The 21785-nt window shown below is 45.2% G+C and overlaps 1 protein-coding gene and 1 long non-coding RNA gene across 5 annotated transcripts in view; both read right to left on the bottom strand.

Annotated features, from left to right (window-relative positions):
* The window catches only part of LOC129387304 (uncharacterized), a 36191-nt gene extending 29657 nt beyond the window's left edge, over positions 1-6534 (bottom strand). Inside the window, exon 1 of the long non-coding RNA XR_008614576.2 lies at positions 6139-6534. This is a non-coding gene — a long non-coding RNA (uncharacterized lncRNA). The remainder of the gene's footprint in view (positions 1-6138) is intronic.
* Positions 6535-18048: 11514 nt separating this feature from the next.
* LOC129380242 (uncharacterized) overlaps positions 18049-21785 on the bottom strand; it is a 63557-nt gene continuing 59820 nt past the window's right edge. For all 4 annotated transcript variants that reach the window (XR_008614577.1, XR_008614578.2, XM_055076190.2 and 1 more), the window contains exon 4: positions 18049-18242. Coding sequence is in view for 2 of the 4 variants with exons in the window: in XM_055076190.2 (XP_054932165.1) it covers positions 18156-18242 (87 nt within the window). In the remaining 2 variants the exon portion in view is untranslated. The remainder of the gene's footprint in view (positions 18243-21785) is intronic.

Here is a 21785-nt window from a genome sequence, read left to right as displayed (position 1 = left end):
TTCTTGCACTGGCTCCAGAAACGCTTGTGAATGCTCTCTTAAGTGCGAGCAGGAAAATATAGAGAAAGCATGGCAGGATGCGACTGAAACACGTGATTGAGGTTCTTTCGCCTAGGACTCATATTAGTCTGGGGTTTAGAATAAGCATCTCCAACCAATAATAAGATGATGACGGCTGTCGTCTGCTGTCGCTTTTCTTTGTCATCTGATCTTCCCATGGCCTGTTGCCTGTTACCGGCTTTGTACATCCTAAACAAAAATGTAGTGACGTCTTTATGTGTGTTATACCCCACATTGCTTTACCAAAAACGAAGTGTCTCCAGTGATACGCAACAGTGGCTATGCATATAAATGTGCGTGCCTGTGTGTGTGTGTTCGTGTGTGTGTGTACTTTCGTCGAGCATCTGGACTCGACGTAACCCAAGCCGCATTAAATTCATGAGACTTATCTGAACATTTTTAAGTACCGTAAGTGGGCATCTTCAGTTCATTGCTATATAAATATCAATATTGAAATGGGCAAATATAATAGGTCTCGGACGACGGAAGGGGGGGTGGGGGGGGGGAGGCACGCGTAAGTGCCGCGATATAAGGGTGTGCCCTATATAATGTGCTCTTTCTATACTGGACGCACGCTAAAAGAAATGAAAGTTTGGCTTCGTTTAACATTCAACGTGGAGCGATCATTTGTAAGATTTATGAAATTTGCAGGAGAAATCGAAGCACATATTCAACTAATTAACGAAAATTCACTAATAACCTTACTCAATATATACTTTACGGCACATATTGCAACTTACGAATTCTGGTCCGCGAGCTTGCAAGACATATCCACTTGGAGTGAATTTTTAGGATGGCACCAGTTTCGATATATTATTTTTTTTTTATTTAACATACTGTTAGTCCCACTGGGACTGTTACAGGAGTGGATTTATCAGCAAGATACAGGAATACAGTGCAGTACAGTTATACGCCAGTTACACATCAAGCGGGCAATAATACAAACAGTATACAGTATAGTAATATGCCAGTTACGCACCGAGTGGGCAACAACACAAAATCAATACAGTCTGAACGTGATCATCAGGTCTGGATAGTTGTCAAGACTGACAAGGCAGCGAGCTCAGCGAACTTTTTCAAGGAATCCTGCGCAGTTATAGATTTATCTAGGCCGTTCCATTCTCTTATGGCTCGAGGGAAAAGGGAAAAGTAATATGTGTTGTTAGCACAAGAGTATTCATTAATCGTAAAGTCATGCTTGTGACGTGTTTCTCTAGAACGATTAAAACTAATGTAAGTAGCGGGATCCATGTTAAAAGCGTTATGAATTAATTGATAAAGAAACTTGAGCCTATGGAGCGTGACGCGGCTTGATAAGGTGCCTAGGCTTGCGTTGGAAAGCAGCTCTGTGGGAGAATCAGTGCGCCGGTATCTATGGTAGATAAAACGAACAGCTTTTCGTTGAACTGATTCGAGCATGTGTACATCTTTTTGCATATATGGAAACCAGACGACGTTTGCATATTCCAAGATTGGACGGATAAGGACTTTATATGCGAGTAACTTGGTATCTGAAGTCGCAAAGCGCAAGGTGCGCTTAAGGAAGTATAAATTGTTCATTGCTTTTTTGGTAATGTTTTGTACTTGGGTTTTAGAGCTGAGATTATCCGAAATAATCACACCAAGGTATTTCTTTTCAGTTACTGTTCTGAGAACGCCGTTGCCAGTACCGTAAGGGAAATTAAGTTTTGTTTTCTTATTTGTGACAGACATCACTACAGTTTTTTCCATGTTGATTGCCATTTGCCATGTATTGCACCACTTTATGACGTTGCCGAAAGCTGTGTTTAACCTTATTTGGTCTGCATGAGTGTTTATTTTTTGGTACAGCACGCAGTCATCCGCAAAGAGACGCACCTTCACATCAACGTGGTATGTTATGTCGTTTATGTATAATATGAACAAAAATGGTGCTAGCACAGAGCCCTGCGGCACGCCAGAAATGACCGGAACGATATCAGAAGCATGGTCATTGTATTGCACATATTGTCGGCGTTCCGATAAGTAGCTGGCTATCCACCTCGTAACGGGACCATCGCCAAGTATTTTGTTTAGTTTGAAATTCAGTTTAGCATGTGCCACGCGATCAAAAGCCTTTGAGTAATCAAGGAAAATTATATCAGTTTGACTTTGATGATTGATTCCCTCTGCGAGGTCATGAAAGATTTCTGCCAGTTGGGTAACAGTGGACAACCCTGCTCTGAAGCCATGCTGGTTTTGGTGAATGATGTTTTTAGTCTCAGTATGTTCTTTAAGAAATTTTAACAAGATGTGCTCAAGAATTTTACAACAGGTACATGTGAGGGATATAGGCCGGTAATTGGACGGGGACGTTACGTCGCCTGATTTGTGAATAGGCACAATTTTTGCTACCTTCCATTCAGCGGGCAGACAGCTGTCCTGAAGTGACTTAGAAAATATGAGGTAGAGATATTCACTGATTGGTTCGGCATAGCGCCTAAGAAAGCAGTTTGGAATTCCGTCAGGACCACAACTCTTTCTTTCATCTAGGTTCAACAACAGAGAAAGAATCCCAGGTACACTTATGGCCGGAGCGCCAGAAAGTTGTGTAGACTCATTACTATAGCACGCTAATGTTCCTAAAACACCGTTATCGGCGGTGAATATCGACTGGAAGTAATTGTTAAATGAGTCAGCTTGCTGCTTTCCACGTGTAGGCGAACTAGCAGTAACATTCTTTCTGTTTAAATACCTCCAGAACTTGGCCGGCGAATTTTTAATGAAGTTGTTAAGTGTATTGCCACAAAATTGTTTCCTAGCTTCGCGTACTTTATTCTTTAATTGTTTTGTTAGCGAAATTATGTTTACCTTTAGTTCTGAGTTTGGTCGTTGCCCATTTCGTTGCCTTAACCTATTAATTTTCCGTTTCATGTGGATTATTTCTCGAGTAATCCACGGATTGTGCTTGCATGTTACCTTCTTTTTCAAAGGGATAAAATTTGTGATGCAATGCATCACGTGTTCTTTAAATTGTACCCACAAGGCGTCAACAGTTACGGTACTCTGAACATACAAATCATAAAAATCATTAAATTCATGCATAAGATACGTCATAACAGCCGCGTCGTTCGCTCTGTTAAATGCGCGCACATATTTCGTCGGACCGCGCTGGCGACCCAAGTTTGGCAATTATTTCTCAGTGTGGGGCGAAATACATGGGCGTTCCAGTTTGTTTTGCGCTTCAATGCACGAAAGAGCGTATTGTTAAAAAAGTAAGTTGAACAACAGTGCATTTTTACGGCCAGTGTGATGGCACACATCTCCAAACTGGCAGAATTCTGGAAATCCTTACCAAGTGGATACGCCTTGCAAACACGCCGGTTAAAATTCGTAAATTGCAATATGTGCCGTAAGGTAATTCAGTTAAAAAATAATTAATGCATTTTTGTTATTTAGTTGCACATGTGTTACCGCAGCGCAACCGTCATCGCAGCGCAAGCGATAACAATTGCTAGCGCAAATCGCACAGCCGGCGCCTGCATCGCTGCCATGTCGCCTTTAAGCGGCAGCACACCCTGCTAAATGCTACGGTCGTTTGCACGCGCAACGTTTGGGAGTACAGAAATTCCGGCGTGCAAGCAAGCGGGCATGTGACGTGGTATATTTTTTTATTTCGCGGGCATCTGGAGTGAGCGAAAAATAACTAATATTTCACAGATAGAAAGTTAGAAACTGTTTAATCGGACGTTTTCCAAACCGCTCTACAGCTTTCTAATCGAATTTCGTTGTCTAATTTCCTTGCTTCAGAAGTTGGTTAATTAGTCTCGGCTAATTATGCAATTAAATAGAATACAAGAAAGTGTGTGGCCTACTCCATACAAGAGTCAGCAACATGCATTTGGTCGCGCTATGTTATAGTGCAGGGGCATATCTTTAAACTCTGGCTAAAACTAGCTACGACACCCTGTACATACCGAACTGACAAGTGGTGTGCGCAGAAAAATTGTTACCCACAGAGAAGGAGAGTATTCGTGCGCTACGAGAGCGCTTGTGCTACGATTACTCTCTCCGTTGCTAAGCTGTACTTTATTTCACAGCGTCACGCTTGTTCGGCCAGTCCACATGATTCTTGTATCAATGGCGGAACGTGATCTTATTCGCCATTTCTTGTTTTTATATATCATCGTATTGACATCCCGCCTCATATCGTAGACAGCATTTCCGTCCGTAGTACCCATACGCTCGCTCGCGACGTAGGACACAGTATGAGCAATACCGTGGGCACAGACACCACGTCGCTTCGACTCAGTGCTGAATTGAAACTATGAGCAATAATATAATAGAAGGCTGAGGCTAGCAGCACAGAAGGCGACAGCGAATTGCCCGACATCAACAAGTTTTGATAATTAGAAACGTGAGACGTTCTTTCCTTGCTTCATCTCGCATGGAGAATTAGATCCTCAGAAGCGTCTTGAAAAATAAACATTTGCAGCTCTATAAGAGTCGGAAAGCCCAAGCTAGAAAAAAAAAAACGATAGATGTGCTTAAAGGACATCAATGTCAACCTTTACGGCTATCAGTAACACACACCACACTTCTCTTTGCTATACCACTCGACACAGTGTCATGACGAGTATAAAAGCTCAGGCTATTGCGTGCACAGAGAATCAAAGCATATGAGACATTAGGCAGAAGTTCGCAGCAAAGCATCAATATTACTGCCTGCCACCGCAGCGCCCGCCCGATTACACACAATACAATTATATGATAAAACTGCTTGATTAACTTTGACAAGACAACTCAAAGTGCGCCAGAAAGACATAAACATGCGCTTGCTTGCTTGCTGAACACAAGCTTACTATTGGCGCAAGTAGTGAAGTTCGCACCTTTGCTACCATTACATATACGTCTTTTTTTTTCGACTATAGCGCTAGTCCTGGCAGTGGCGGCCATCCCACGCTTGCCGATCTTACAAACCGTTTTAGCTGTGTGAATGCGGTGTTTTTTTAGTCAGATTTTTCTTAGGCCAAGATTTGTTCATGAAGTTGGCTGAGCGAATTCCGCCCCGGGTTTACCTCTACCCGAAAGGTATCTAAGAATTTGCAAGCATGTAACTATATTAGATGGGAGTGTATTTGAACGCTTCTCTGTCCAAGCTTACTACTTGTACATTGTACGCTATTTCCGACGCCATGTTACTGCCCGCTACGCCGCCTCAATAGCGACACCGTTGTCGGGAGCGCGTTCTTATGTAGCGTCACGTAGAGTCGCATCGGGGATACAACGCAGCGTTTTCGGCTGTCCTTCCATTTCCATTTGATACGGACCAACACGATACTCGGAAAACGTTGTGCAACTCATCTTAACAACATCGCCGTAAGATACGAAAAACGGAGTTTCGGAATGAAAGCCCTGGCCCTAATTCCCGGAAGAACTTCTGATATTAGAGTGGCCCGCAAGAGAAAATATCAGGCAATACGGATGCTGGATATATTAATAACGAAGGTGGCTGGGCGATGACAAGGAGCACGTACGAACAAAACACTTTGTAAATTCATCCCCTCGGTCCGTGGTTTGTTGCTTACTACGACACACTACAATTTTAATTCAGATTTATTACCATCTAGCCGAGCTTGGTAAAATTTGCGTCGAGGCGTGATTTGATAACGAAGACATCTAAATATTTACTTCTGACGCGCGCCTAACACACTTTAATCATGTTTCCAAGGCCATCAAAGAGGACATCGTTCATATTTTTCCAAGAAAGAAAGAAACCTTCCGTGAAACATGCCATTATATAGCTAGGTGAAACGTCATGTTAAGATGAATTAGTATTTGCGGTACTGTGTTTCGTTGCTTCTGCACAATGAGAAGTGCAAGTTATTCTTTATTTTATTTTTACTGTTATTTTTACCACTGTTGCTGCTCTCTGCCACTTTCCTCTCAGGTACATGGTGTACCTGAAGGGGATAAAATGAACTATTATTGTGAATAATTCTCTAAATCGAATTCGTCTTATTATACATCTACCGCTCGTTCCTAAATAGTATTAGAGCCACCAGCAATGTTGTTAATGTTCCGCGTTCTTAAAATGTATAGCTCCTAGTTACGACCCACCCGTTTTCTCCTCGCAGACATGGAAGCGTCCTTCTCCCTGGCGTGTAGAGACACCGGCATGCAAGACAGCAAAGGCTAAGCCGACTGCTGCACAATAGGCTGCGTGGCGTTTCATTTTTCTTGATCACTGTTTCTCTAGCAGCTGAGCGATGGCTACACCTCGCGAAGCGTTTTTGGTTATATAGCTAGCCGTCTCTAATTAAGACACCGGTGGTAATGATGTGTGCCAGCGAAGGGAGATATTTTTTTTGGTAACGCCGACATGTGCTATGACCGTCCAGCTGCACACGTATGCAAACTCATAGGCCCACTGAAATCCAGTCCTCGCTTTTTTTTTCTCCCTCGTCAATTATCCAGAAGCGCAAGCTATCGCAGCTGCAGACTGCATACACCTAAAGCTCAGCAACAGCGTCATCAGGTGCCAGTAACATAAAAAAAAGCATTAGCGCGACTTTGCCATTAGGCGATGTCCACTAAAACTCCACTACCGTGACATTTCAAGCTATCCCATTTATGGGGGATATGCGGGGCTAAAATGGCAATTTTCGACAGAAAAATGCATTTTCTTAATTTATTAGGCGTGCGCGAATAGTGATTTTTGATGTCGAATGAAATACGAATCGAATAGGGCCAGAAGCGAATTGAGTCGCATATTGAACACTTTTCGAACAGTTTTCTAATGGTGAATAGCCATTACTACAGTAAATATAAAGCGAACTTCACATATCATTAGTCTTAAAGTTAGCAAGTTTCTGCCATTACATGGTATGGTATGATGTGTTGTTAATGCATGCATAAATTTAAAATTAGGAGAAAACGAATACATTTTACATATGCGAGGCGCTTAGAACAAATCGCGAATGATGGCTGTACAGCCTGCGAAGTATGACTACCTAAGTGACGTAGCCTGCTCCAATACGCAAATTGTCATGTTTTCTTCCTATACTATGCCGCGGGGGTTAACAACCTACCGCACTTCTGCTCCTATTCTATGTTTGTTTGGGAAGAGCTGGCGTTTTGAAATATTCGAAAAGTGTTCCACAAATATTCGCACTTACGAATAGTGACTATACGAGTCTCGAATACCACATGGAATAGGACCCTATTCTATTCGCTATTTGCATGTTTATAATATTGCGCGCTCTTATAAATATTACAGATTTCGGATTCCTAGACGAATTAGCAAGCTTAACATCAATCTTGGTTGCAATCTGTGCCGTAGAAGAGACGAAAATTAATTCTGTTCACGTGACAGCGGCGCTCGCTCGCCGCCGAGAAAGTTGTGTACAAGACGCGGCCGCAGAGCAGGCAAGAAACAAAACACGGAACGCCGTGTTAGAAACCTCGTTTCTCGCGAGTTCTAGTCGTGGGAGACCTTCCGTCAAGAGTTACAGCATACCGCACAGTACAAACTTTAAAAAATCAGAGGACGCCTAAGCACTTCTTATGAGGTATGAATGCGAAAGCATGAATGTCCATCTGAACGCCGCTGAGCACTCCGAGTTTTGCGCTGCGAGTAAAGTTTCCGAGTTTTGGTGTGGGGTATGTCATCGTGTTTTGCGATTAAGCTGGTGCGGCTTATTTCTTTTTGCGCAGTTTGTATATTATCACGTCGGCTGTAAACTGGAATCATTTGAACAATATTGCTGAGCAATGTAGGGCGCCGCATGCCACCGACGCCCTGCGCGATGAGAGAGTGACGAAGCAGCGGCGGCCACCAAGGCGGGTCAGCGAGCGCAGCAGCTAAGCCGTTTTGGGGGTGGGAGAAAGAGATAGGGACTAAAAATGATTTTAGTCGCAAAATAACTCCCGGACAATTAATAGACACGGACAGGTGCAGTCTCGTAATTGTTTCTTTTATTTTTCCCGATGTTTCGTTTCATATGCCCTCAGGCACGCGCACAAAATCACGAAACCAATGAGTTTACGCGAGAATGACACCAAGCTCAATCACACCCCATCAGGAAGAAAAGTAAACTCATTCGCTCAAAGAGACATTCACGGAACGCTGATACACTGGCCTCCAAATATTCGTATATGCATGTCATATGCGAGTTGCCGTCCCACTGAATCTCTACATTTCCGTAGAGAACAGCTATATCAAAAATGCAAATACAGAGGCACAACAATTTCACCAGGGCCCTGTGTTCCCTCCTTCGCCTAGAATCTTTCCTGTACTTATCGCGTTAAGGCTTATGAATTACGCAGAAACTATCATAGTTGCACGATGCGGTGCAGTCCGTCACTACCGATACAGTTTAAGCGGGAAAATAAGAGGATTTCCCGCAGTTGTCTACAGTTTATTAACGGGCCATATCTGGAAGGCGAACACTGCAATCCATTTTTATATTACCACTCGGCTCGTAGCATATCCCCAACAGTAGGTTTGTGCTGTTATACAAGGAATGATCATTATAATCGTCACCATGTTGTGAACACGCATTCTGGAAGAACGTTCCACGAACGCTGAAACTTTGTCTTTTTAGTGAGCTGCTTAATTTTTAATGCGAAAGCATTAAGTCCATGAGGCAGAAAAGTCCCATGAGGCAGAAAAGCAGGCTTTGAGCGCATCGAGTGGTGATAAAGATCAACAGCGACGTCGTCAGCGTTTTGTATGACGTCAGTAGAAATACAGAAATAAAGCTAGAATAACTTAGAGTAAGGTAACTCAAGATGGAGCAAACTGGGGGAATTAAGGTGAAGTAAAGTGAATGAAGGTGAATTAAAGTAGATTAATGTGGATTAAAGGGGAATAAGGTAGATTACGGTTGGTACAAATTAGAGCGAGGTGGATTAAAGTGGATTAAGGTATAGTTGTGAAGGGCACGTGATTATGTATAACGTCACGTATCATGGACGTACCCAATAATTAGAGAAGTCATGGTTCTTTTGCACTCAAATCGCGTGAGCAAACCTCAGTGACTCAATTTTTACAGGGTGGTTACTTGGTTGCCAAATCTTCGCGCATGCGGCTTGAAAGCGTTAAAACCACATCACCGTGATCGAGACAGAACCCTTCAAAACGGTACGTGAGCCAACAGCATTCGTTTCATGGGGGCAGCAGCGCTGGCCAAGAGGCGCTTACGCAGTTCTAGTGTTTAGCTTAAATATGCTGACAACACCCATTATGCAAACCACGAGAACTGGCGCGTGTTGAGCGATAACATACGCGCGCCTGCAGAAACATTGGCAAACTTCACTTACAGCGCGCACATAGACAAAAGGACCGAAAGAATGACGAAGACAGGCACTTACTTCCAGCTGAATTTTTATTTCAAAGCGGTACAAAAGCGCCTCTAGTGAATGCGGTGTTGCCTTAGAAACGAGCTGTTTCTAAGGCTCAGGCGTGCGTCGCTTGCTCAGGCGCACATTTCGTTGCCGCGCCGAACGCTGCGTTGCTCGACGCTCACCACGTCCAATGCGCGGCGCGTAGTCGCTGCGCCGTAGCCCATTGTCTTACACCCCTTGGTGGGTCGACGGGAACGCTGTCGCGTTCCACTCTTGAAGGCGAAGCAGAGTAACGCATGAGTTGTTTCTTCGTCTAGCCGAACCAAATATAGCCAAGGAACAGCAGTTCACCAGGCTAAACAATGGTTCAACAACTAAAATAAAGGCTTGTATGCTTCGCATCCTGGGCTTAACCTTAGCTAAGCCACAGCCATTTTTTATTTAAAGAATAAATAATCGTGCAAAGAAAATTATCTTTAACCCGACTCTATCACAAATGTAGAAGGGAAATCCAATATTAGCTTCTTGTCAAAATTCATCCTGATCCAGGCATAAAACCAGGGACTACCTTTTCCCAGAACAGTTGCTGTAACTATCCCAGTTACCCAGGAGGCTGCCCAATCGTCGAGCGTGGTAAATTAACTGAGAGTTTGAAGAAATGGCACACAACACCAGTGTGTTTTGAACAAAGTTTCTAGGAAATAGACGCGAGTTGTCTTTCAATTCAGTAGTTAACTCATCTGTGTTCATGAAGGTACAACGTAGCAACCACATCAATGCTGCTCCAGGCGCAACTTTTATTACGTTGCTGTTGACACAAATATACAAGCAACCATTGCAGCCAGCATAACACCTACTATTAACACTGCGCTACCTAAAGTAAACTAAGTATTACAGATGAAAAACCAGATGATGCAGCTGCATGTCTTGAATTTTCTACTCCAGCAAATAAACATTGCCCGTTGTTGTACAGAGTAGTTCTATAATCTGTGTTTGTGAATTACCAGCGTAACAAACACATCAATGCCGTTCTGACAGCTAAGAGTAGTGGTGCTCAAAGCGCATCTTTAGCTGTATTATAATGACCGTCCGTCACTTCGACGTGCCTCGTCGTGCGGGTCATTGCCTCTTGCTCTGGAAATCTAATTTACTATGCCGTGCCTCGCAGTGCGGGTGGTTGCCCCATGCTCTTTCTCGAAACTGAGGCGGCTGCCCGACTGGGCCGCTCGGCAAACATGGTTTTACTTTTGAATAAAGCCAGTCAACTCTCGTTTCTCGAGCTGCCAAATCGTGTATTCCTTGCCTCCGCCAAACCGACCTCTTAACGGCTGGTGACCCAGGAGATTTACGTTTTTTTCAGACATTAGCCATGGGAGACGCTGTTCCTACAACTGCTGACAGAGACACGCCATGATTATGTATCCTGTCATCGCCGCATAGCTTCAGCTTCGCAGCTTTTGGCCTAAGAATCCCCGCATCCCCGGAGCGAAAGATGAAAGAGTGAACGCGGAGCGGCAGATGAATAACGTGAGCCGCGAATAGCGGAGACCAATGAGACAGGATCCTTAAAAGACGTGCGCACGGGAAACGGGAGTCATGCGGACCCACCCGACCACTCGATGCTTACTCGTATCTGGTGTCAGGCGGACCACTTGTTTCGTACTACCGTCGGCTCGCGCTTTTTTGGTTTGCTTCGTTTTGTCTCGTTAGCACTTGTTTAGATTTTCATGGTTCGTGATTGTTGAGTAATCTAATTTTATGCGCGACGCGAGATGCGTAGTATTTTCTGGCAGCCAAGCGGCACCAGCGATTACACAGGGTCCTTCGCCGAGTCATGTACAAAAACCGAGGCGCTTCACTCACAGATCACATTTTCGACGACTGCCAACTCTGCTACATGTCTCTCTCAAATTCTCTACCTCAATATATCGCGAAATGAAAGCATACCTAGATCTTCGCTGAAACTTCGCACTAGGCCTTATCGTAATCGTCGGTGAACTTATTTTTACATTTCGTCCCCATCGAAATGCGGCGGACGGCGGCCACGATTTGACCCCGCAACCTCGTCTTAGCAGCCTCTGAGCCACCACGGCGGGTTCGCGTGCGGTCACTTAGAATCTCTGCACATGGAATGAGTGGGCTTCACTGTAGCCTGGCTTTTCTAGTGTGCTTTTTAGTTGTCCCCTGTAAGGAGACGTTTACGTCTAGGATGGGATAAGCTGGTTCCTTGCGTCCACTGGAACTCTGTCCTCCGCCTGCACCATTGCTGCAAAAGGAATATTGTGCCCACTTCAGCTCGGAGTTACCCGAGCATTTAGAGTGCCACAAAAGAGACCATGCATTCAGCTTACGCCCACGTATAGTATTGCTGCTTGAAAATGAAGTTCGAGTCACCCATCATAAAAAGTTAGCCAGTTACTGAGACGGGAAACGTAGAAATGCTCGACTCAATTACTTTCTGTCCACTTCAGCAATAGGAGATCTCAGTGGTCTGAATTTACAATTTTTGACAGAATATTTGGAGCGTTTGGCACCGGTATAGATTAATGTAATTCGGATCAACGCGAGTAAAAACATTCTCAACGTTGATGCGAAGAATCCTATCCTTCTGGAAACATTTAACTTTATCAAGTAATAGAAACAATACCTGTCCACTCATATACGGTTTACGGGGAAGTGTCGACAATCGTGGTTATCTCTGATATAGATCTGGAAATCAAGATGGTGATCTGAAAAATAAATCCCCAGTACGCACATATGTGCTGAGGCCTCCGCAGTGTCACAAACGCTTTCGTTGAGGACATACAAACGTGGTTTGTACGAACAGCAGTGCCGGCACACCGGTTGTGAGGCAGCGGCGCCTAAATGTTCGAACTGTGCAACGCCACATGAGGCGAACATCTAAAGATAGCTTGTAGATACAAGACAAAACACGCACTTTGCGCCTAATGGCAAGGGATAATTCTGCCTGCAGGAAAACCGCCAAATACGTACCCCAAGGAAGGCACACTTGGCGACAAAAGCATCAGAGGAACAGTCGTGAATGTGACAGAATGAATCTGAGGCAACATGAAAAAAGAATACTTTACCTGCGTAAGCCGCAGTAGCTAAGAGCAAAGACATTTCCGCTGCGGCCAATATGTCAAGCTCGACTCAGGCACCTTCGGAGATCGAGTGGCCTTCTCTGCCCTCAAGAAATACTGAGAAAAGCAAGGCTTACGGCACCTTACAACGAGAACACGCTTCAGGAAATAACGTTCAGGATATACTCCGACACCTGTTGACCTCAGTGCGAACCGTTCTTGATAATCTACAGACACCTTCAGCATTGGCTGCGGTTAAAATCCTGGACACACAGGAGCCGTTTCTAGCGGCTTTTCACCAGCAGTCTATTAAGGCGCTGCTAACATGCCCTCTGTCATTTGAAGAACGTGCGTGCAGTTCCGTTGTAATGCAGCCGAATGCTCGGGGTCTCTGAGTTCGTCTTCCGGACTTCCGACAAAGGGTGTTAAAGTACCAGTTTCCAGTCGCGATAATGCGTGAACGAAACTTGACTTCTTCTTTTCGATTGTCAGGATACTTGTTGAGTACTCTAGTGCCGGCAAGATTCGAAGTGTTTAACGTGCATCCATCGGGACCTTGTTCACATTCCGCGTGGACTTCCTGAGCACGTTTCTAATAAGCACATCATCATCAACGTGAAAAATCAACGTCATGTGTTTTCTATCATCGGCGTCTATTTACCCCCGAAAAAGAACATTGACTGTCAATGGATTAGTTTAGTCATCCAAAGACGTCCTTACCCGCACATGCTCGTCTGTAACTTTAACGCCCACCAGCCACTTTGGAGGAGCACAGGAATGAATAGACGTGGAGAAGACCTCACCACTTATATATATATATATATATATATATATATATATATCACCGCGGTTTGTCCGCCATAATCAACGGGTCTCCCTCTTTCCTCCGAGGTTCATTCTCAAGCAGCTGCCTGAATATGACCTTTGTGTCAAGAGCCGTTCTGCGATCTGTGGGCTGCCTTAGAAACGTAGAATAGGGACCCATACACTGGCCTACATACACTGGAATAGCTCCTACTATTTGCTCCACATCGTGTTCGGACTACGGATTGGACTAGACTCAAAGAATGCACTCAATGAATTCTTGGAAGCTCTTTCCAGACCTTATCCACTTCATCTGAGGTAGACGTACTCATTGTTCCAGGGGAGAAGAAAATATGTTAGGACGACGACTATTAGGACTTTTACAGACACTCATTATGAACTGTTTCGTGGTCTTCATGGGCGAGCAGAGAGAAAATATCAAAGAACGAAATCGCCATCAGACCTGATTAAGAGTCGACAATTTCAACGCCAGATCTGCCATCACCTAGACAAGTGGAGTAAACGACGATGGGGGGGATTCTGTGCCTCTGCGGATACGCGCAAGCCTCTCTGCAGAATATGGCAGTCAGTAGGGATTTCGCGCTTTTCACTGGAAGAGAAACATCCTTTAAGCGCACTGGCTGTTTTACAAGGCAGAACTGGAGTTTAGATTGCTAAAGCCAGCTGCAAAGCGATTGTCGCCTCATCTGATATTTCCTTGCCACGTTATGACCGTCAAATATAGACACCGAAAGATGACCACGTGAACATTGTTTTTGACAGTGCAGGAACTGTAAGCCATCATCTCTTCGTCGAGGAGTTCATCGGCAGCTGGTCTAGACAGCACTTTATACGCAGCGTGGTATTTGGCGCTGGAGAAGGGGCCCGCAAGCTTCGACTTTCTGCGTACAATGCACCATGGGCATCTGGCATTGTGTGTGAAAATTGGAAATGCGGTGGCGGGGTCACTCTCCTGAAACCGGAAAAGTCCTCTCGGAATTTTAATATACATACCAGTGACCCTGACAAGCTGTGTTGGTAAAGTGATGGGGAGTATGGCGCTGATGAGACTCATCATCATCATTAGCCTATTTTATGTCCACTGCAAGACGGAGGCCTCTCTCTGCGATCTCCAATTACCCCTGTCCTGCGCCAACCGACTCCAACTAGCGCCTGCAAATTTCTTAATTTCATCACCCCACCTAGTCTTCTGCCATCCTCGACTGAACTTCCCTTCTCTTGGCGCCACCGTTTATCTAATCTACGCATTACTTGACATGCCCAGTTCCATTTTTTCTATTAACGTCAATTAGAGTATCGCTGACGAGACTAGACAAATGCGTAGGTTCTATCCAGATTCGATGATAGGATTTCGGAAAGGCACATCATCCGTAGGCAGCGTCAACGATCTCGTTTCATCAATGCAACAGGAGAAGAAACGCCGCCGCCTTTGGGACGCAGCATTGTTGATTGTACAAGGCGACCACGGCAACGTTTTACACGAGGCAATATTCGGTGCTTTGTAACAGATAGACAATGTGGGCGGCAAATATACTTCATTAATTACATCAAAAGCATCACGCTGTTCATGATGACAGCAGATGGTGAGACTGTCCGTCATCAAATCGGCCTCGCGTGCGAGCATTCAGCCCTACGCTCTTTATAACGACACTCATTGGGATTCGTGAATATTTGTGTGACACTGCCCACATTATTCTGTACGCGGGCGACATTTGTGTTTGGGCTTCTGAGTATCCAGCTCCCCACGGCGCACGAGACATCAATGTGCTGATTTTGCTATCTCGAAGTAGTTACGCCTTCGTGGTTTGCACGTGGCAAGTTCCAAATGTGCTGTGCTTGTTTTCACTCCGAAGGAAATCAGTCGGCATTTGATTGCCATCTACGGTGCCGTGGTGCCGTATGTCAACCGTCACAGTGTATTCAGCGACCATGGCCTTTCTTGGTCAAAGCACATGAAGATACTTAAAGGGAAAATCATGTACGCTTCGCGAACGTTTTGAGAAATGTAGAAGGAATTAAACTGGGTGCTAGTCTGAACGATCCCTGCTCCAGCTGTACCAGCTGGAGCAGGGAGCTGCAATACCAGCTGTGTTGCAGTTACAGTATGTTACCAGCAATATAGCTCACCACTTCTTACAGAAATGCAACCTTCCTGCCTGCATGCCTTACAATGTCTGCAGCTACAAGGGTTACTTCTATGCCTGGGTGTGTGACGCTACACGTCGGCTAACGGCACAATTGCGGAAGCAGACGTCTATCATATCGAAGCATACCGCTGCTGTAAACATCTCCGAGTATACGTGCGATTCATGAGCTATCACGAATGCAGCCTTTTGACGACAGTCCGTAACCTGCGACCAGACTGCGTTTTTTCATGAGCGATTGCTCGTTACGAGCGCTTCATTCCTACAAGGTTTTTCTCGGCTAAAGCTTCAAACACCTCAGCATGGTTGTTCTTCAGACCACCAGTGTGCCTTTGAATTGCTGGGCTCATCAACAAATCAAGAACACCGTAATGTGTTGTAAAACAACTAGCGCTATCGCACATCTCTGAAGCATATGCCTCTGCAGTACTTCTTTACATGGATGGATCGACGTCCTCAGTGGTCTCCGCGGTTGCAATGCTTACGTTTTGCTAGCCTTGTCGATTCGTCAAAGCTTGGAATTAGACCACAACATAACGTCCACGGCTGGGGGCGGGTCTTGCTTCGTGAAGCGGTTCGTTACATCTCTCAGGAACCGCCTAAAGGATAGACTCTTTTCTGTGACCACAAACCTGCATTACAGATTGTCGACTCAGTGCTTATACGCAGGCTTTATGGCTTACTTGCTCACGAAATTATAGAGCTTTATGAGTCTGCCTTGGGAAATAAGTCTGTTTGTTTAATATTTTAATAGGTTCCTGGACACATTCGTGATGACGTAAATGAGTACGTGCTTTCGCGAGCAATATGATGTGCAACATTTTATAGGAGGAGGAGGAATAACCTTTTATTGTACAACCAGCACTTTATGATGGCCGGGCCTAAGCCTCCCATGAATCGACGTCGAGGGCTTGCCTCGCCACCGCCTCACGGGCGTGCTGGGTCGCCTAGGTTTGGTCGTCGATGGCGGAGCTCCGCACAGCCTCATGCAACCTCGGTGAGAGAGTCGTGGTGTTAGTCTGTGTGTACTGTGCTGGGCACTCCCACAGCATATGCGGAAGCGTAGCCGGGTGAATGCCACAGCACCGGCAGTTGGGGATAGTGTAGGCGACTGGAAATATAAGGTGGAGGCGGGCGGGTAGAGGGTACGTGTTTGTTTGTAGCAGACGCAGGGTGATAGCCTGCGCCCGGCTGAACTTGGGGTGAGGCGAGGGAAGGTTCGGCGACTAAGGTAAAAGGCCTTAACGAGATCGTTATAAGTTGTCAGATTGTCCCTGGTGTCCAACTCATCTCCAGTGACTCCGGCGCGGTTGACTAGGCCTCGCGCAATGGAGTGGGTGACCTCGTTGAGATTGGGGAGGTGTGAGTGGACAGGGCCCGCATGGGCCGGGATCCATGTTAGGGAGATTATGCTGTCTTTAGAGTGTGGTGCCTGGCAGAGGATGCGAAGAGCTTGGGGAGAAATACGGCCTTTGCTGAAGTTAGTGACGGCTGAGCGAGATTCACACACGATGGTGTGACAGGTGGGATCTAGAGTGGCCAGGGCGATGGCCACTTCTTCAGCCGTCTCGGAAGTGGGGGTAGTGACGCTGGAGGCGTGGTGTAGGACTCCATCGCGTGTGGCGACAGCCACAAATCGTGTGCCATGGCAGTATTGGGCTGCATCAACAAATGTGACGCCAGGTACGTGAGCAAGGGCTTTTATGATAGCTCCGGCCCGAGCTTGGCGCCGGGCCGTGTTATATTCAGGGTGCATGTTTCTAGGGATAGGGTCTATGTAGATCCAGTTATGGATGTCGGTCGGGATCGGTTGTTTGGGGCCCTGTTGCTGATGGTAGGTGAAGCCAAGCGTGGATAGAATAAGGCGTCCCGTTTCAGTAAGGGTGAGCCGTTCAAGCTGAGAGCGTTGTTGGGCTTCAATGAGTTCGGAAAGATTGTTGTGAACTCCCAGTTGGTTGAAGAGTTCAGTGCTGGTGCAATGCGGAAGGCCAAGTGCTTGCTTGTAGACCCCTCGTATGAGGGTGTCGAGCTTGTTTTGCTCAGCCCGGTACCAGTTGGGGTACGCAGCAACGTAGGTAATGGGACATATGACAAAGGATTGGACGAGGCGGAGAAGCCTTTCTACTTTGAGTCCCCCTCGTCGGTTAGAGATACGTTTAAGAAGTCGTAGGGTGTTTTGAGATTGGGCACAGATCTTGTTAAGAGCCAAGGCGTTGGAGCCGTTGGTAGAGATGGTGAGACCGAGGACCCGGCTACTAGGGACGTGTGGGATAGGACTGCCATCTTGAAGGCGTAGCGTGATGGCGTCACAGGGCCAGTGATCGGAACATGTTACACGTCCACTACTTTTTAATGCCCTACGGAAATTGACGGGCGCGTTTTTTTTCTCCGGTAAACGGGGTAGTACCAGTGGACAGAACGCCATTCAGTTCTCCAAGTGTTCCTGTGATGGTGGGCGCTGCTACACAGTGTCGGAGACCATTTTGGCATTGAGCTCCGTTGTTGCAATTCTAATCGCGAGTGACAGTAAAATTCTTTACCGCCTCTTATTTGCTGCGTACGTGTAGTTTCCAAGCACTGCTCTTCAATTCCTATAGAGTGCTCGTACAGCGACGTATGCTGAAACAAAATTTTCCATCATTTCAAGTTCTTTTTATTCATTCAATAACGACGATAGCTCACACTATAATCCTCAGCCTTCCCGACGCTAAACACAGCGTGAGCAGTGCCGGAAGCTTCAGAAAAAGTTTTCGAGGAGCCATTTGATCCCAGCCATGGCGATAGCGACATCGTCGGTGAATATCTTCTGCTTAGCAACACATTCCTGTAAAGAACAGAGACATTGTTTCTTTGGCCAAACTGAATCACCATTGGCTAGATCTTGCTGGGGAGTTTTATTGACTACACTTAAGAAATAGCCCATGCACAGGAAGAAAATAATATTGTGCAATAGAGATGTGCGAGTTTATATACATAGCTGCATGTAAATATTGACGCCGTTGTAGTATAGAGTGCACCTCAAACAGCGAAGGAGATGTTGAGCATAAAAACTGAGATATTCTGTAGCCTTAGTTCTACATATTCCTGGGGTACCGCATTTTGCTTAACGTATTTGAGAAGTGAGCTTTTCGATGTGACTTCGCGCCATGAGTGTGTAAAGTATCACGTTTATCTTGACCGAGCAGACTCAGAGCCAACTATGTGTACTGCGACCATGACCTGTGTGACAGATAGGAGAAAGTTGCGCATGCGTGAGCGCTGCAGCGTTCCTTCCTTATACATTGTGGCCTTGTTGCATACAATCATTCAAATTACGAAGGCATGCATCTTTAGTAGCTAACGTTTAGGGAACAGCGATGTTTGCATTGCGTTCCTCTGGGGCGTATATATGTATATATACGATACACATGGTGTACAAAGGATGATCATTTTTAGGTTTTTCCCAAAGTTGAAAAATTGACTGCGGCACATAGCAAAATTGCTGTCCTAGAGCTGTGTTATTGGAAGAGACAGACATAACTAGCACGAGAAGTTGAAGCACATATCGAACTAATCAACAGCAATGCAGCAATTAACTTTCTAATTATTTCCTTTACTTCCCATATTGCAATTAACAAATTGTAGCCGGTGAGTTTGAAAGACGTATCCACTTGCTGTTGAATTTCCAGGAATACATCAGTTTCGGAATATTTCCCAAAGTCTAGGACGAAATACATGGGCGTTCGAGTTGCTTTTGTGCTTTAATGTAGACAACAAACAGCAATGCATTTTTAGGCGAGTTTGATGACGTATGCCTAAAAACTAGTGTCTTTGTGGAAATTTATTCCAAGTGAATACGACTTACAAGCTCTCAGGCTACAATCCATAAATTTTCATATGTGACGTAAAGTAATTATTAAAAAATGTAATAAGCATTTTTGGTAATTAGTTGAACCTGTCTTTTGGTTTCTTGTGCAAGTCATGTCCGCCTGTCCAAATAATCCAGCTCAAGGACTACATTTACGTCATTTGCGGCAGACGATTTTCAAAAATTCCCTAAAACTTCAAAATGATGACGCCATAGTATTACGGGTGACCCAACTATTATGCACCAAGATTTAAAATTGTGCAGATGCCACGTACCTGGACAGCAATAAGGTAATGTTGTTTGCCGTGACGTGACTTGGAGATACCCAGATTATCTTTTGCAATGCGCCTAATTGCATAATTAGGCTTACTTAATTAAGAAAGCTTTCAATATAATTAGATAAGTAGTCTCAATGAGAAAATTGTAGAGCAACATGAACAACTCTCGATACAGCTTTCTGTTGCTCAAAAACGTGCTACACAAAAGTGTTTTTTTCCGAGTGGTATAGAAGCCAGCGAATACGCGCAAAGTTGTTGCGGGACTGGCCGCTCGAGGCACTAAGCACGACGACCGCAATGTTGCGCTTGGAGTATACATATAATCGATATCGCAATGATAAATTAAAGGAGAGCTCGCCAAACCTATCTTTATGTGTACTTTTTTATTAATTCAGTTCCTGTTAAATAAGCTAATAATGCCTGTCAATGAGGATTCGTAGAGATCAGTTTGTCTCGTGAGCAGCTCTGTCCGCTATTACATGCTACTGTGAGTGATTTTGCTTCTTGAAATGAAAGGTTTGTGTCCAAAAGAAGACCATTGCTTGTGTTAATTGTTTCCAAAGTTAGCAGAAGAATTCAATGCTTTAAGCTTCCAGAAAAACATTGATTTGTCCCCGGTTTTCGTGCCAGACAGAAAAAGAAACTCGATATATCGCCTGTCTTACTCTTCAAGATAGCAGCCCATTTTCGCTCCCTAATTGAAAAAAATGTAAGATCCTAAAACAAAGGATCCTACGTATATACCGAGTGTTTATGCAAAGACATTGAGTAATATTTAAGAATTCGTTTTCAAATGAGAAGACGGTTCTTTTGGAGACTTGCCGTCAGTAATGGTGCCCACCGGGTCACGGTGACACAAGCAATTTAGCCGCTAGGTAAATAAAATGTGATACAGATAGAGAGAGAGAGATAAGATAGTGCAGAGCAAGGCAGGGAGGTTAACCAGAGGTTGTCCCGGTTGGCTACCCTACGCAGGGGAAGGGTTAAGGGGGATAAAAAGCGAAACAGAGTGGAAGGGGGAGATAGAAAGAAAGAGAGACAAGCCCGAACAAAGCGCGTACATTACAGAGCGCTAGGGAGCGGCATTCTTAGAGTCTGTCGTGAAGCCCCCTAGAACGCAGGAACCTTAATAACGGGAGTAAGGTCTTCCATGCGGATGTTCTTTCGGAGCATTGACCTAAAGCTTTTAGTTCTGATAGTGGACGATTGTCCAACTTGTCCAGTACTCTGCACATCACCTGTCTCTGAGCACTATAGCGCGGGCAGACACAGATATGTGTGAGCGTCTCGTCGATGTTGGATGTGTCGCACGTGGGGCTGTTGGCCATTCCAATGAGGAAAGCATATGAGTTCGTAAAGACAACGCCTAGCCACAGACGGTAGATCATGGTCTGTTCACGTCGTGGTAACCCAGGCAGGAGGTGCATCCGTATGTCCGGAGACAACGAACGCAACCGACACATGGTGAAAACATTTGAGTCCCACAGGGGCAAAGTACAGTCACGGGACATCAATCGCAGCCCAGCCGCAGCGTCTGTTCGCGAAAGCGGAATGAAGACTTTCATGCGCAGATCAGGCGGCTTCATCGGTGCGGTCATTCCCGCTGATGTTACAATGTCCTGGAAGCCACTGAAAGATTATGCTGTGTCCCTTGTCATGACTTTGATGACATATGTGCCGAATTACTGAGACCAGTTGTTCATTGGGTCCGTGGCGCATTGGGCTTCGTATGCACTGAAGGGCTGCCTTGGAGTCACTAAAGACTGTACATTGTTGCGGTGGCTTCTGCTTAATGAAATCAAGTGCAGCACGAAGCGCCGCGAGTTCTGCACCCGTCGACGTGGTCACACCTGAAGTTCTTAATTTGATTTCCTCAGATTTTGCCAGAATGATGATGACCAGAGCTGTTCAGTTTTACTGAGCCATCTGTGTATACATGTTGCCGCAATCTGTGCACGTTGTGAATGTGAGACAATGCTTAAAATAAGAAAATCTGATAATGACCTTTTAAGCATTCAGCTTCAGCGGACTCGTAGTAATTGTAATTTAAAGAGTAGATAGAGGTAGGGAAGTCATAAGGGAAAGGCAGGGAGATAACCAGGCTGAGCTCGGTAGGCTACCCTGCAGTGTGCAAGAGGGAAAGGAGATTTAAAAAGAAGGAAGAAAGAAGTTCATAATTTGCACTGTGAATTGAAGGATATTCTCGCTACAAGCCATATCAATTTTTGGTTCCGGAAGAATG

This window comes from Dermacentor andersoni, chromosome 2, assembly GCF_023375885.2.
Source record: "Dermacentor andersoni chromosome 2, qqDerAnde1_hic_scaffold, whole genome shotgun sequence".
Lineage (NCBI taxonomy): Eukaryota > Metazoa > Arthropoda > Arachnida > Ixodida > Ixodidae > Dermacentor > Dermacentor andersoni.
This window is presented reverse-complemented; position numbering and strand designations above follow the sequence as displayed.